Below are 17,535 nucleotides of genomic sequence, written 5' to 3' on the forward strand. Positions count from 1 at the left end.
GTTTTTTGAGTTTAAAGTATATTTTTTGTACAGGCTTGTTTCTGAAAATGTGCTTTTCTTGACTAAATCAGTTTAATCAGTTTGAATTTTACTCAATGAAAGTAAAAGATTATTTATTAAACTCATTAGAAGAAGTTTAACTGGCAGTTTGAAATTTCGTGTAAAATTAACGGAAGAATCTTTAAACTGAATCGTCGTTTTTTAGCTGAAATGTTTAAAACCTCGTCGTCTTTGTGAAGCAAAAGAATAAAAACTTGTTTAAAATACAATAAAAACTGAGTGAATCTGAATCTGAATCTTCTGAAATATCTTGAACTCTGCTGATGATTTTGAACCAAAAGCTGCAAAAATCACGATTGCACTGATTTAACGTCTTTCTCTCTCTATATGTGTAAAAATAACTGACATCATCTGACTATTAGATAGATATACTTTTCATTATCATCATTATTATAATTATTATTTTTCATTGTAATTGAAATGATATACTGTATATTCTTATAACAAATGATAACTGCACAATCCCATTGAAACCCTGAACCGTTGATTTCTTGGTAAACAACAAAAAAAACAACAAAAAAAATCAAAATTAAACGAAAAGAAAAAGTAAATCAGCATTTTTCTCTTCATCTTGATAAATGAAATCAACAAGAATAAATCTCCCAAATCATATAAATCTCTACCAGGCAACAAATTGAACAAATATGACATAAAATGCATAAAATGTACAAAAATATATATGATATATGACGCTGTAATGACACATTCAAACAGGAAGTGATCAGCCACATCCAAACAAATAATTCACCTACTGTCCTCTATTTAAAAAAAATCTGATTTTTCTTCACATTATTTAAAATTTTAACCAAACTCAGTGGTATTTTCCATTTCTCACTGCGCTGGCTCGTCTGTGTTTCATCCACTTGAAGAAAAATCTGATTTTTAAAAGAATCCAGTCGATAAAATAAACTTGTTTCGATGTATTTTTTTTGTTTTAATTCAGCATATATTCCCTGATAACCCCCCCCCCCCCCCTTTAAAGGTGTTGTGATATTAAGATTTCATGCAGTTAAGTCATATAATGCATGTCTGTTTTTAAAAGTACAGCTATGATACTATATTATGATATTAAATCAATCTGCGTTTAAAGCTACGACGTTACAGAAGATAAATGCATAAGTGAAGGATGTTTTTTTGTTTTTTTTAATGTATTTAATTCATTCAAGCTTTTCTCCTCATTATTTCCTTTTATTTCCTTTTTAAATCCTGGACATTAAACCTTTTAAAGGCGGAGTAGAGACTCTAAAAGTAAAACTCACACTGGTTGGTTTATTTCCAAACATGAACCACCTGATGTTAAACATGTGATCTGTTTAAAGACACTGGTTTAAACCATAGACTGTATAAAAGAAATGGACGTAACATCCGTGACGTCACCCATTGGTTTGTGGACTGCTGCTCGGAAGCCAATAGTTTCTAATCTGGGCAGCGCCATCTTGAAAATTTCAGGTGCATGCTGGGAAAAATAAAAACAGGGATTCTACTTATATGGGCATGAGGCGGAGTCATGGGCGGAGCGGGGAGGTTGCTATGGTTACGAGGGCTGGTTCTCGAGGACATTGGTCAATCAAGCTGTCAATCAAGACGTAGCCACGCCCTAATGCATACCCTGCTTTATCGTCACATATAAAATCAGGGAGGCCAAAATGTCCCAAATGAACATCATACTGCATTGAAGAAGGCTTTAAACTAGTGATTGAGACCATAAACACATTTTGAAAACGTTTACTGAGGTTAGAAATCAAGTGAGAAGTTGGTGAATTCTCCATTGACTTGTATAGAGACGGTCGCCCCCTGGTGGCCTTTTGATAGAATGCAGCTCTAAGTTACTTCCGAGTTGGCCTCATTTCAGAGGACCAGAACTCCCCACCTGGTTTAAAGTAGTATTCCTGTTGTTTTTAGATCTTAAATATTCAGATTAAAGAGGTAAAACTGGCTCCTTGGTAAGAATCAATGAGACTCTACAACTTTGCACATGACAGACGCTTCATTAAATCTACTTTTTCCATTTAGCGCCACTAGATGGAGCTCAAGGCGACGTTGTTTTAGATCACATTTTAACACCAGGTGGAACCAGACTCAGAAGAAGCCAGAGTTCATCAGGCTCATGTCGGTGATTTTCAAACACATTTCACTTCAACAACCGTCGACAACTTCTAATGTACAAAACCATCCGAAACATACACGAGACCAAAGACAAACAACCTCCCAATCTACACTTTCCTTCCTCGTCTCTTTCATTCAAGCTTTCCGTCTGATTTCTGCTCGATTCGGCATCAACTACAGGAACAAATCTGGCGTCAAACTATCCCTCTTTTTAACTCTGTTTGATTTAATCTTCCTTCTCAACCAGACCGGTCTCTTGGAGCATCGGAGGCAGCAGCAGGTTTCTTCCTCCCACTGATTTCAGATCAGAGGAAACGCTGATAACCATCTGTTATTACAGATCACAGCTGCAGCTCCGCCTCGTATCAATGATCTCATGTATTTTTTTTAAAACGCCTCCTGTACCCTTTTTTTTTTGTTTGGTACATAAAGACACAGGATTACCATTCGTATCTTAACAGTTGAAGATGATTTTAATATGAATAAACAGGTTTGGACAGATGAGGTATCGGCCTCCGTACGGCTCCTCGCAGGACGATGCCTCCGATTATATTTTTTCACGACATTTTAAGACATTTTTATAGATTCAGGAACCAGGAGGAGGGACGACTTCTGTCTTTGGCAGCAGGACGTGTTTTGGTTTCCTAGAAGCTGCCAACAGAGATGTGAAGAGTTTCAGACAGAGAGAGAGCGATAGAGAGATGCTACAGAGCATAAACATCTATTTCCACATAAAGAGGAATTAAAGGACGTTTTCACACTTCATATTGTGCAACACCGCAAATCACAAATTATAGAGTGCTTATATATTCAATTTTAACATGTGTCTTTGTTGCATTGTCCACGTACTTGTCTATTTGGATGTTTTAATAGTGACCACTAGGGGGCAGAGCCACACCGATTTATTCCTGCAGCCAAAACTAGAATAGATCTGAAATGCTGCCAGCGTCTCCGATTCATTCAGACATTAATTAAAGTCTTTAGTTTCTTCCCTCCACAATAAAGGAATCCCCCACATACTCTTCTTTTAAAGGACAATTAAAACAATGTCTCAAATCTAATCTGCTGTGTGTGTTGGCTCCTCTATTTGTATCTTATCTATTTATTTGCTGTCTCTCCTATTTGTATTCTTTTTATTTATTTATTTTATTCGCTAGGGACTACAGATGCAAATTAGCAACTTTGTTATAATCCAGCATATTTACAGAGATTTTTAAATATCGATGTTCATCGATGTGCACTGTCCCTATCCAAAAATGAAGTATTTATTATTTAGGAAAGCAAGGAATGAAGGAAGGAAAGCAAGGAATGAGGAGGAAGGAAGGGAGGAAGGTAGGGGGGAGGAAAGAAAGAGAGAAGGAGGAAGGACAGATGGAAGGAAGGAAGGAAAGAAGGAACAGTCAAAACAGACGGGATCAATTTGACCCGGGAGGACGACACGAAGGTTAACTAATAATTTATAACATGGTCACACTAGAGGAAGATTATTATAATGTGGTAAATATAAATATGTGAGTAATTGCAAATGTTCTACTTTTTTTAACCATTATTTGTTTGTTTAGCTTTAATTTCTGGGGACAAACATCACGTAGACAAGTGTAATTAAAATCAAATATAAAAGCACTCTCATATCACCTCAGTGCATTAAATTATTTCCCTCATATAAACATTTTCCCTTTGCATGCAGTAGCAGTTCACATATTGCAGTTTACAGTATTAAATATATATATATGTTTAAACTCTCTAAGGTAGTTTAGATTGGGTGAAGATCTTCTGACGTTTATTTAATCCAGATTTATAAAGAAGACGCTGAGTTTAGTCCTGACTGGTAGTTAATTGGAAAACTTTCATAAAACCTTCGTTATCCAGAAATCAGACCTTAAAGTTTTCCTTCATTTCACTTTCAAACAAACAATAGATCACCAAACACACGACTGATTCTGATTCCTACTAAACTGAGTCTATTTCACTTTTTTTAGAGTCTCTTTTCCAGGCAGTTAAATGACCAGGTGTTTAAATCCAAAGTATTGCTATCATCATATCTCATTTCTCCTCTCTTTGCTGTACACGTAGCTGCTTGTTAAAATCATTCCTGACTCTGATTCTCCTCTAAATAGAAAAATACCAAACAGTCGTGCAGCAGAAAGCCTAACACTGATCTGTCTTCTACCACAGACTGTTTCAGCTACGATAGTTTTTTTAATTTACATTTCTACAATAGGGCTGCTCGATTATGGAAAAAAATCATAATCACGATTATTTGGGTCAAAATTGAAATCACGATTATTAAAACATTTTTTTTTAAACTTTAGAAACATGCTTAATTAATTTTCCCTCCCAGCAGCAGCCTTTTATCTGCCGCTTAACGCAACACACAGCAGAAAATGAGCAGAGATATTAGAGCTGAGCTGGTTACCATGACGACAGTTCACACATCACTTCCTGGTTTTTAATAATTAGTCAGTAAACTCAGCATCGTCTGACGCAGGCTGGAAACTCTGCACTTTCATTTACAGTTAAAACATTTCGCTGTGTGTTTCAGCTTCCTGTCAAACTATAATGGAGCTGCGGCGGCTTCCAGTCTGAGCTTTTCAAAATAAAACTTTTGTTATTGAGCGCTATCTCATTATTATTAAAAATCGTTTTCCCCCAATTTTATTAGTTTTGAAATCCCCTAAATCGTAATCACGATCAAATTCCGATTAATTGAGCAGCCTTAATATTTCTACTAATAAATTTGCGTGACTCCTACTGATCGACACGAGGACAGACGGAGCATCGCAGCTTAAAAAAGAAAAAAAAAACAGCTTCAGAGAGTTTTGTTGTTTTTTTTTCATTTCTACGAGAGATTATTCATTTTGATTTTTAGACGACGGCGTAAAAAGTGTGAAGCTTTCGGCGAAAACCGGCGATGATGGTGGACTGGATCAGAATCATAGTGGGAAGCAACATTGTGTGTGTGTGTGTGTGAGTGTGTGTGTGTGTGTGTGTGTGTGTTAAATATAAGATAATCTCACAGAGTTGAAGCTGTTTGATGTTGTTTTTTACTTTTTCTTTTTGTTCTTGTTGACTCATCAGTTGTTTAGCTTCAGGAAGATTTTTGCTGAGTCAGGAAACAAAGAGCAGCATCGTCGATCTGATTTAATCAATAAACGACTTAAAAATGTAAAATACTTCAAGAGGAAGTAGTTTGAACTTGTGCGTTTTGTGCTTCAACAGCTTTTTACGTAAATCAGTAAAGCGGCAATCTCTTAAATAATCTGTGTTTTTTTTTGTTCTCTCTGGCGACACCTAGTGGTGATTAGTGGTAACTGCAGGTGTTTTGTTCTTCAGTACATTACTCTTATTGGCTTTTTTACTCCTTAAATGATGCATTTAAAGTAACAAACACTCTCTGAAACACATTGTGTGACTATAAATGACAGGAAATTGAAGAGGAGACTATTAATTTATGATATTTAAGATAAGATGAGAAGATAAGATAGACTTTCTGGCCATTATATAAAATTAGATATGATAAGATAGCCATTCTTTTATGTAGTGAAGTCTGTTTTCTGTTAGTTTTGCCTGAGTTACTGATCATCTTTGTCTTAGTTATTAATAAATCCTCAGTTTTGTACTTTAATTTCAATTTTTCCCCCATTGTTAATCCACTCTTCATCCCCAAAAAGCCAATAAGAGTAAAGTTTTATATAAAATCAGCTGCTTCACTCACACAGACACAGAAGCAGCTCTGACGATTAGTTGATCAGTTCTTTGATAATACTGCAAATGTAGAAAGCTTTCATCAGCGTTACATCACTCTGGGACTTATAAAACATTTATTTAGATGTTTTCAGAGATCTTTGAGATTGCCACTTATACTCAGAGGAAGTTTAGTGTTTAGTTTTTTTTATCTGGACTCTTTAAATCAGGAGGATAGATGTTTGAATGTTTCGCTGCTCTTCTGTTTTCCTGCTCGCCTCCCTGAAGCCGACTCAGAGGTGTGTTCTCTCTCTCTGTGTGTGTGTGTGTGTGTGTGTGTGTGTGTGTGTCTGTGTGTGTGTTTTCAGTAGACACACAGGTCTGGGAACTTCATCTCGTAGACGGGGACGGACTGGTGCTGTGTGTGTCCCGCTGAGATGGAAACCACTCCGGACGGACTGGGAGGAGGCCTGATGGGACGAAGAGAAGAAGAAGAGAAGAAGAAGAACATGATGTTTAATTAAAAGATAATTATTCTTCCTCAACTGTGAACACAAAGTATCTCCGAATGTTTATGATTTTTAATTTTTTAGATGCTTGTTTGGTTGAATGTTTTGTTTTGATCTCATTAGTTTGACTTTTTAAAGACTCTCCGAGCAGTTTAAACTCTGTGTAAAGTGATTTTCTTCTAAACACATTAAATAGGTCATAAATGTGTTAATAAAAAAGGTGTAAAAAGCATTTCAACCATTTAGATTTGAATTGTGGAGCTAGGCTTCACAAACTGTGTTTCAACATTTCTGTGTTCAGGATTTAGTGATTAGCATAAACCCGTCCCTGCTGCTGTAGAGGTATAAATACATTCAGCACACACTACTACTACTACAGTCTACAGTTAGCCAGTTAGCTGAGCTAGCAGCTGAGCTAGCAGCCGAGCTAGCAGCCGAGCTAGCAGCAGAAAGCTCTCAGACGTAGTGGTCATGTTTCTGGTAGAGGTGGTGACTTTGATTGACAGGTGACACTTGGTAGGGGGCGGGGCTTCAGATTCACGATTCACTTTAACCTCCTGAGTTTTTGTTTGGTATGCATTTTTCAATTTCTCCTTGATATTTAAGATTAGTACAAGTTGATAAATACAAAAACTAAACATTTTATGGGGAAGATGGTTTATTTTACAGTATTTAATTCATCAGTGTAAAAAGTCCCAATGTGCTCAAACAAGCTCTTTGTGATTAGCAGAGTCGTAACTTGTTGCTGTTGCTAAAATTAGTCAGATTTGTGTCAAACTACAAACATTGTTAAACATACAAAAAAGTTTCAACCTTAAAATTTGATCAGGTTTTTGTACCTGATTCAGCTGTTAATTAACTTGGCCGAGCTCATTTTTTAAACTGATTTTTAAACTGTAATGTGCTTTTGCGACCACTAGATGGCACAAAAACGTGTGTACTAACCAGGCTTAATTTTTGTTTGCAAATTACAAATTGAAAAAACAAACATTAAAACAAATAAGAAGAGAAAAAAGTTAAACAAGTATAAAACAGAAGATGAACTAAAGATGAACTAGGTATAATTTGTCTGACTTACCGAATAGTGAGTTCAAAGATTTGAGCCAGCCGGTCGTGCAACATGTTCGCCTGGAATAAAGAGTTAAAGTCAATTTAAAAAGAATAAATCATATTAGAGTTAAAGTTTATTTCCTCTGAGCTTCTGCGTGACTCTCCTCTCACCTTCGACTCGCAGTGAGCAGCGATCTCCTCAAACGGAGCTTTCTGGAACTTCTCCATCACCTGACGGCGTTTCTCTCTCTCCTGCTCCTCCAGACCCGTAGTGTCTAAAAACAAGACAAATACATTACAATGAGGAGAGATTAACATAAAATAACATTTAAAAATAATAATTATTTAGGTTATAAACAAACAGAAGAAGGTGAGAGAAGTTTAAATCTTCTGTGATCTTACCGATGGCTTTCTTCAGAGTCTCAAACGTGATTTCTTCAGCGAGCTGCGACTGTAGAAAGACAAAAACACCAGAATCTAAATGTTTACTTATTTATTTATTTATTTCTGTTTCTGATATGAACGCTGCAACTGCAGGCTTTAAAGCGATGGTTCGACCTAGCGTCATATGCACCATGAGGTCTATCTAATATTAAAATAATGGAGTTAGCTTAGTACAGGCGCTAAAGGGACCACCGGTGTATCTGGTAAATGACCTGGATTGGTATCAAACTACAGATAAGGTCTTTACTCATAAATCAATGCATTGGAAAGTTTGTAAGTACACCAGGAGTTTATTAAAATAACACTTACCTGATGGCTTTTATTCTGCTGCTACTGCTAAAGCTGGAAACATTGTCGAAATCTTGCGCGATCACTGAAATGTTGCGTGGTCTCGCGATATTTCGGCGATGTTTACAACTTCAGCAGTCCATAAAAATCCATAAATAAGCCGGAACAAAGTAGCGGCTTATAGTCCGGAAATTACGGTAAATAACACAAATCTACATTATAAGAAAGAAAAAGATAGTTCCTCCCTTTCAGAATCAGAAATATGTCAGGCTTTTCTTGGACCGACCTTGTCTGGGAGGCTGTTGGACAGGATGTCGACCTGCAGAGAGATCGTGTCTACGAAACTCTTCCTCCTGGTGAGACGATCTTCATCTGCAGGACGAGAGACGAGGTTACATCTCAATCAAACTTTATTTATACTGCAGCTTTCAGACAAAGTGCTTCACAGCTGATAATGAGACAGAACAAGTGACGACATGAAGAAAAAGGAACAAATTAAACAGAAAACAGAGAGAGCAAGGCACGCAAGAGGAAATAAAGTTAAAAAAATGCATATAAAATTCAAATAAAGTAAAATAAATAAGAGAAAATACAAAAATAAATGTATAAAATAAATTAAAATTAGAGAATAAGTTGATTTAAAAGATAGATTAACAGTTAAAATTGATTAAAAAGACAAAACAAAATGAAAAATGAAATAAAAGATATAAAATTAAATAAAACTAGACTAAAAAACAAGGTTAAAAAAGAGATTAAAAAGACAGAAGAAGCATGAATACAGTCACATAAGAAGATAAAACTTGATGATGATGATAATAAAATAACAGAATAAAGCAGAACAACAATAAGCATCACATAATACAACATGTGATACAATACGCCTCTTCATAACAGCACTGACATCTTTACTCTCCGTACTTTAGAGTTTAAAGAATAAAATCTATCTGATGCTGCAGAGCAATAATCTCTCAGCTCGAGCACCTTGAACCCTTCCAGCAGGCGTCCGATAATAAAGCAGAAAAGTAAAATATGACAAGTGGAGCAGGAGGCGTTTAAAATGCACAAACAGGAAACAGAAAAAAAATCAACTTCTTAGTTTTCATGAGTCAGAGTGACCTTTGTTGTGTAGTCGGCTCTGAAGGCACCAATGGGGGGAGCGATCCAATTGGACAAGAGGTGGAAGAGAGAGAGAGAGACAGAGAGAGAGAGACAGAGAGAGTGAGGGGGAAAGAGACAGACAGAGAAAAAGAGTGAGAGAGAGACAGAGAAAGAGAGACAGACAGAGAGAGAGAGACATAGAGAGATGGAGAGAAGGAGAGAGAGAAAGAGGGAGAGACAGAGAGAGAGAGTGAGGGAGAGAGAGAGAGAGAGAGAGACAGACAGAAAAAGAGTGAGAGAGAGACAGAGAAAGAGACAGAGAGAGAGAGAGTGAGACAGAGAGAGAGAGAGACAGAGAGAGAGAGAAAGAGAGAGAGAGAGAGACAGACAGAGAGAGAGAGACAGAGAGAAATGGAGAGAAGGAGAGAGAGAGAGAGATATGCAAGGTAGCATTTCTATTATTAGCTTGACATTTGGCTCATGCTATTTTTTTGGAAATGTACCAAAAAATTATCTCAGATTTGAACAAGAAACCAGCAGCGAGGAAAAAAAGTCTTGGAAACAAATCAGAAAGCATCACGAAGGTTTAGGTTTACTCATTGGCCCCCTGGTGTTCAGGAGGAGCATTACACGTTACTCATTGGCCCCCTGGTGTTCAGGAGGAGCATTACACGTTACTCATCGGCCCCCTAGTGTTCAAGAGGAGCATTACACGTTACTCATTGGCCCCCTAGTGGTCAGCAGGAGCATTACACTTTACTCATCGGCCCACTATTTTTCAGGAGGAGCATTACACTTTACTCATCGCCCCCCTAGTGTTCAGGAGGAGCATTACACGTCACTCATCGGCCCCCTAGTGTTCAGGAGGTATTACACTTTACTCATCGGCCCCCTAGTGTTCAGGAGGAGCATTACACTTTACTCATCGGCCCCCTAGTGTTCAGGAGGAGCATTACGCTTTACTCATCGGCCCCCTAGTGTTCAGGAGGAGCATTACGCTTTACTCATCATTACACGTTACTCATCGGCCCCCTAGTGTTCAGGAGGAGCATTACGCTTTACTCATCGGCCCCCTAGTGTCCAGGAGGAGCATTACACTTTACTCATCGGCCCCCTAGTGTTCAGGAGGAGCATTACACTTCACTCATCGGCCCTCTAGTGTTCAGGAGGAGCATTACGCTTTACTCATCAGCCCCCTAGTGTTCAGTAGGAGCATTACACTTTACTCATTGGCCCTCTAGTGTTCAGGAGGAGCATTACACTTTACTCATTGGCCCTCTAGTGTTCAGGAGGAGCATTACACTTTACTCATCGGCCCCCTAGTGTTCAGGAGGAGCATTACACGTTACTCTAATCAAACACATGGCTCCTACACCAATAATAATACATCCCCCAATGTTCATTTCGGTTTTTCAACCCCTAAAATATGCAACCATCTTTATATTAAGCCAGTAGAGATGGACTCGTTTCTTTGGTTCTGTTGTTTCTGCTCTGAAAAGTTTCTCATTATTAAAAGTTGAAGAAGTGAACAAAGCATGCAACATAACAGATTAGAAACTTTCCCCCTCACTTCTATTCCAGTCAGAGACCTTTGCTTTATGTCTCCTGTCTACCTTTTCACTGTTAACTGTCCAATAACTCAAGAAGTCCTAACCTAGCGGAGTTAAAATGAGGTCATCTGTCCCTCTGGACCGTTTCTCTGTGGATTGATAACTGCCGGCTTCATGCTGCTCTTCAATGTGTCACATTTATTTTTAAAAGGCACCTTTACAAAAGTTGGTAATGTGTCTGTGTTTTACCTTCCAGCTTCACTCTGACTTCACCAAGTTATTTATCTTTATATTAAAAACCAAACGTCTGTCTGATTCTCTCAAAGTAACTCTGCTGGAAGAAGCTTTACTACAGAAAGGAGGGAAGAAAAGAAGGAATGAAGGAAAAAAGGAAGGACAGAAGGAAAAAAGAGGATTGAAGGAAGGACGAAAAGAAGGGAAAAGGGATAGGAAGGAAAGGAAGGAAGCTAGGGAAGGGAAGATGGAAGGAAGACAGAAAGAAAGAAGGACGGACGGATGGAAGGAATAAAGGGAGGAAGGGCAGATGGTAGATAAAATGGAAAGAAGGAATAAGGGATAGGAAGGAAACAAGGGAAGGAAGGAAGGATGGGAAGAAGGACAGATGAAAGGATGGACATGGAAAGGAAAAAAAGAAGGAAGGAAGGGAGGAAGGAAGAACAAATGGAAAGACGGACAAGAACACAGGCAGAAAGGAAGGAAGGAAGGAAGGAAGGAAAGAAGGAAGGAAGGAAGGACGAAAAGAAGGGAAAGGGGATAGGAAGGAAAAGAAGGAAGCTAAGTAAAGATGGAAGGAAGGAGGGAAGAAAGAAAGAAAGAAGGACGGACGGATGGAAGGAATAAAGGGAGGAAGGGCAGATGGAAGATAAAATGGAAAGAAGGAATAAGGGATAGGAAGGAAACAAGGGAAGGAAGGAAGGATGGAAAGAAGGACAGATGAAAGGATGGACATGGAAAGGAAGAAAAGAAGGAAGGAAGGGAGGAAAAGAAGACAGTTAGGAAGGAAGGAAGGGAGGAAGGAAGAACAAATGGAAAGAAAGGACAGGGGACAGGAAGGAAAGGAGGGAAGGAAGGAAGGATGGAAAGAAGGACAAGAACACAGGCAGAAAGGAAGGAAGGAAGAAAAGAATGAAGGAATAAAGGGAAGAAGGGCAGAAGGAAGGAATGAAGGAAGGAAGGACGGAAAGAAGGTAGGAAGGAAAATGGGCCGGATTAGACTCCTCGGCAGGCCAGTTCTGGCCCACGGGCCTCATGTTTGACCCCTTACTTTTACTATGTAGGTAAATTTCTCTCCCAGATGATTCTAAAGATACTAAAGATACTAAAGATGCTCAAACCTGTGAATGAATTTGCTCATGAAAACTTAATAAAATATATTTGTTTAACAAGTAAAAAACATCAAACATCCACATTATATTTGGCTTGTTTGACTTTTTTCTTGTTTTACTGATGAAAGTGATTTAAAATGTTGCTTTAATAAAAATGTTCATATTCGACGACGGATGAATCTAAAGAATAAAGCAGCTGCGTTGAGCTCTAATCTCTCTACATTAACTTTACACTAAACACCAACAAAGACAAAAGACTATAACAACATTTATTATAAAGACTTCACAGTTACCTACATGTAGTTTTTATATACTCACCACAATGAGTCCAAAAGCAATGCAGCAAAACAGATCAAACCATTCAGAGTGTGTGTGTGTGTGTGTGAAGTCTGCAGCTACACACACACACACACAGCTTATAGATAGAAAGAAGACTAAAACACTATAATATCTATGTTTTCTATGAGTCCACTGAACTAACTGGTATATACTGGCTGCTAGGTTTACCTCTGGAGCTCTGCTTGCACCTGTGGAGGATTTTTCCTACTGTGTAAAGAACTGATGTTACACGAAAGCAAAGCAGAGGGAAGAAAGAACAGAAGCAACAGCGTTTGTTAGACTAAAAATAAAATAAATATATAAAAGAGTCAATAAGAAAAAAGCAGATTTCTCAGTCTGTCGGTTGTTTGTCTGAAGGTTGCTATACAGATGTGTATAAATAGAAAATAAAAAGAGGAATGTGTCTGAAAAGTAAATTATTCAAACTTTATGGGTGACAGTATACTTTAAAAGCTTTCCTGAAAAGCACAGTTAGAAATGCAGTGATAAATATTTATTGGACAACAAACTGCATGTTAACCCTTAAACAGGCCTTACTAGTTATGTCATTTGCACCTAAAGTAAGGAAGGAAGGAAGGACAGAAGGAAGGAAGGAAGGAAGGGAAGGAGGGAAGAAGGAAGGAAGGGAAGCAAGGAAGGAAGGTAGGAAGGAAAGGAGGGAAGAAGGAAGGAAAGGAGGATGGAAGGGAAGGAAGGGAGGAAGAAGGAAGGAAAGGAAGGAGAGAGGAAAGGGAGGAGGGAGGAAGAAGGGAGGGAGGGAAGGAGGAAGGGAGGAAGGAAGGAAGGAAGGAAGAAAGAAAGAAAGAAAGAAAGGAAGGACAGATGAAGGAAGGAAGAAAGGAAGGACAGATGAAGGAAGGAAGAAAGGACAGAAGGAGGGAACATTTAACCCTAACAGCTGAACTTAGATCTGAGGAAGGAAGGAAGGAAGGAGGGAAGGAAGGAAGGAAGGAAGGAAGGAAGGATGAAGGAAGGAAGGAAGAAAGGAAGGAAGGAAGGAAGGAAGGAAGGAAGGACAGAGGAAGGACCCGGGAGGACAACAGGAAGGTTAAAGAGTCTGTATCTCCTGGTGCACGTTGTCTGTTTAAGGGTTAACCCTTTATTGGGCAAATAATTATATTTAGTAACTTCTGTAAATATCCCAAAATATCCTTCCTTCCTTCCTTCCTTCCTTCCGTCCTTCCTTCCTTCCTCCCTGCCTTCTTTCTTCCCTTCCTCTTTTCCTTTCTCCCTCCCTCGTTCCTTATTTCCTCCGTCCTTCCTTCCTTTCCTTCCTTCCATCTGTCCTTCCTCCCTCCCTCCTTCTCTCCTCCCTTCCTTCTTTTCTTCCTCCGTCCTTCCTTCCTTCCTTCCTTTCCTTCCTTCCATCTGTCCTTCCTCCCTCCCTCCTTCTCTCCTCCCTTCCTTCTTTCCTTCCTCCGTCCTTCCTTCCTTTCCTTCCTTCCATCTGTCCTTCCTCCCTCCCTCCTTCTCTCCTCCCTTCCTTCTTTTCTTCCTCCGTCCTTCCTTCCTTTCCTTCCTTCCATCTATCCTTCCTCCGTCCTTCCTTCCTTCCTTCCTTCCTTCCTTTCCTTCCTTCCATCTGTCCTTCCTCCCTCCCTCCTTCTCTCCTCCCTTCCTTATTTCCTTCCTCCATCCCCCTTTCTTCTTCCTTCCTTCCTTCTTTCTTCCCTTCCTCCGTCCTTCCTTCCTTCCTCCCTTCCTTTCAATGAGTGTCCTATAAAGGGTTAAACCTTTTTAAACTCTTGATTTTTGGCTTCAATCTTCCTTTAAGTTTCTGAAATTTAAAAGAAAAACGGTAACACCTTTCCATCAAATAATCAGGTTTGGTTTCTTTTTTGGGATCTTCATCATAAGTTTTAAAAAGTCTTGAACATGGACATTGAATTTGGATTTTCTTTCTACTATTGTTAAATGCAAAACAATTCAAATCCAACTTGTTTAAACACTTTTTTTCTCGAAATTAGCAGAAAAATACAGATTCTCTGCTTCGTCTTTAAAATCCGACGTCATTTGGAGAAGCTGAAACTAATTTTTAAACATATTTGCATCACTCACTGCTGTTTGTTTTATTTTAAGTTGCTGCAGCATTTCGGTCTATCTGGCCTTCATCAGGTTTATCACTGACAGTTAATACAAACAGAGTGCGTCTCCTGTCGAACACACTATTTATAGTCAGATTGATCTTTCCAGTCATCTCCTTGGATTATTGAGCTACTGAAAGTGTTGTAATGCTGGCCGTGATAATACCTGATGAAGTTCAGACAGGTGTGCAGATGCAACGATTCCTTTCTTTTGGATGGTCGTACCTGTGACTTGGGGAACGTAAGCGATGGACAGTCTCTCTGCGTTGTATCCCGGTCCGGCCAAACACTCCGCCATGTCGGCTGTCTGGAAGTACAGCGGCCGGTCCTCCTTCTCCAAAGACTCAGGGATTCTGGAAAGGAGAGGAAGTAAAAGCTAAGACAGACATCCAACTCCTTAAAATAACTTAATATAGCCAGAAAAAAAAGGTTTGGTGGTGAATTTGTTTGAATAACGCAGAAATTAACTGACTGTGACGCTCTCAAAGTCCAAATTCAGTGTTTTAAACCACTGTATCTTTCTCTGTATATGTTCATATTATAAAATGGGGCTTTAAAATGTAAAATCAAAGAATAGATGCTGGTCCTTCAGTAAAAATTTGGGGATTTTGAAGCTCGAGGTGGAATGACTGCAGAGTTTGTTCATACTGAGTATGTTTGGATCTTTAAAGTCTGTGTAAAGTAAGAATAAATATGTGTTCTGAGTTTGACATACCACAGTAAAGTGTGTTGTTAACCACCCTGCCAAATTTGAATGATTAAAAAAATCGCCAAATATATGAAATTAGGCTTCAAAGTTGTGTAAAAATCAGCCTCTTTCTCTGTTCCCGAACGCTGTGGGCGTGGCCTCCAAGTTCGCTGAAGCCCCGCCCCCTACCAAGTGTCACCTGTCAATCAAAGTCACCACCCCTACCAGAAACATGGATGCTACGTTTGAGAGCTTTCCGCTGCTAGCTCAGCTGCTAGCTCGGCAGCTAACTCGGCTGCTAGCGGCTAACTCGGCTAGTCTTCTAGTTTGGTTAAATGAAGGGAAACAGCATATAACGATATTTGATGACATGTTTAACGATCACATATAGCTGTAAATGTTCAGATATCCCTTTTTTTTATGAAAACTTTCCTTTTCCTTTCAGATTAGTTGTTAACCTTTGATTGAACCTCAGACTGTGTTTGTGTTGACTGATTGTTGACGTGTGTAAGTGAGACATTCGGATTAAAAACAAGGGATTTGAGGCTTTAACCGACTCTGAACATAAACTTTGCCTTTAGCTTTGAGCTGTCATGTTTTTATTATGATGGGTTTTTTTATTTCTTAATTTGAGAAGTCTCCAAAAATCTCACCTCAGGCTTGTAAACACAATCACCAGCAAATACATCTCTCTTTTAGGTCACAGATGTTTTTTATAAAATATTAAAATAGTTCTCTTCACAGGCAGACATGAGGACTGTAATAGTGGAAAGAGAACAACTCTGATCTCATTTAATGAATATTTGGCAATGATAAGTTATTTTTTTAGGTTGTATTTAGTTTACAGGATGAGATTCTGTTATCGGACAATAAAACATTCACCTGGTCAATTATTGTTTTAAGCTGAATCTCTTTAAATGTGCCTTAAACAAGCAACCGTGTTTAATGTGCCAGGATCATTCCTTTCACTGGGAAATGTGTATAAAACTTAAAGTTGAAGTATGTAACTCTGACACCAAGCGTTTAGAAATGGTAAATGACGAGCGCAACATACACAATGTGGAGTGACCTACAGTCAGACATCCCAACTTTTGTTTCTCAAATTGTCACGATGTATTGAGAGTCATAACAAGGTTTTTTTGGTTTTGTAACATCAGACATTATCTGCAGTGTTCCTAGCTGCAGCTCAGTGTCAACTGGCAACCTGGCTGCTGAAACGCTAGTGACTTGGTGATTGGTAGTTAGGTGGTGGGTGGAGCATCAGTACAGACTTGGTGATTGGTAGCTAGGTGGTGGGTGGAGCATCAGTACTGACTTGGTGATTAGTAGCTAGGTGGTGGGTGGAGCATCAGTACAGACTTCGTGATTGGTAGCTAGGTGGTGGGTGGAGCATCAGTACTGACTTGGTGATTGGTAGCTAGGTGGTGGGTGGAGCATTAGTACTGACTTGGTGATTGGTAGCTAGGTGGTGGGTGGAGCATCAGTACTGACTTGGTGATTGGTAGCTAGGTGGTGGGAGGAGCATCAGTACTGACTTGGTGATTGGTAGATAGGTGGTGGGTGGAGCATCAGTACTGACTTGGTGATTGGTAGCTAGGTGGTGGGTGGAGCATCAGTACTGACTTGGTGATTGGTAGCTAGGTGGTGGGTGGAGCATTAGTACTGACTTGGTGATTGGTAGCTAGGTGGTGGGTGGAGCATCAGTACTGACTTGGTGATTGGTAGCTAGGTGGTGGGTGGAGCATCAGTACTGACTTGGTGATTGGTAGCTAGGTGGTGGGTGGAGCATCAGTACTGACTTAGTGATTGGTAGCTAGGTGGTGGGTGGAGCATCAGTACTGACTTGGTGATTGGTAGCTAGGTGGTGGGTGGAGCATCAGTACTGACTTGGTGATTGGTAGCTAGGTGGTGGGTGGAGCTTTTCAAATGTGAATATTCTGGCTGGACTACTACTGTCAGTGATATCAGTGTTTGAAATGAACATGATTCCTTAATGTCTGGTGATATTTAGGGCAATTTTATGATTACTTGGAATATATTTGTTACATACAGCTACTTTAAAAGTTAAATATAAAGAGTTAAAGACACTTACGGACACTTGTCTCTGAAGATGTGCTCTGGCAGAAGATACGGAGCGTCCAGGTTCCTCAACTCGATCACCTAGAGGTTAAACATATAAACCATCCTGATGCTTTTTCCAGACTTCAGATACATATTTAGCAAAATTAAAGACATTAAAGTTAAACAGCCAGTTCATTCTGTCATCATCAGAGCACAAGAACATTTCTG

At 39.1% G+C, this 17,535-nt stretch overlaps 1 protein-coding gene across 1 annotated transcript in view; it reads right to left on the reverse strand.

The window, feature by feature from the left end:
* Window positions 1–5,975: 5,975 nt before the first annotated feature.
* Window positions 5,976–17,535, reverse strand: part of efr3a (EFR3 homolog A (S. cerevisiae)) — a 60,574-nt gene continuing 49,014 nt past the window's right edge. The window contains exons 16-22 of the mRNA XM_053329563.1: window positions 17,339–17,406; window positions 14,784–14,911; window positions 8,428–8,513; window positions 7,812–7,860; window positions 7,581–7,684; window positions 7,438–7,487; window positions 5,976–6,320 (exon numbers count right to left, since the gene is read on the reverse strand). Coding sequence (XP_053185538.1) covers window positions 6,215–6,320; window positions 7,438–7,487; window positions 7,581–7,684; window positions 7,812–7,860; window positions 8,428–8,513; window positions 14,784–14,911; window positions 17,339–17,406 — 591 coding nt within the window. The 3' untranslated portion in view covers window positions 5,976–6,214. The remainder of the gene's footprint in view (window positions 6,321–7,437; window positions 7,488–7,580; window positions 7,685–7,811; window positions 7,861–8,427; window positions 8,514–14,783; window positions 14,912–17,338; window positions 17,407–17,535) is intronic.

The sequence above is a fragment of the Scomber japonicus genome, chromosome 12 (genome assembly GCF_027409825.1).
Source record: "Scomber japonicus isolate fScoJap1 chromosome 12, fScoJap1.pri, whole genome shotgun sequence".
Taxonomy (NCBI): domain Eukaryota; kingdom Metazoa; phylum Chordata; class Actinopteri; order Scombriformes; family Scombridae; genus Scomber; species Scomber japonicus.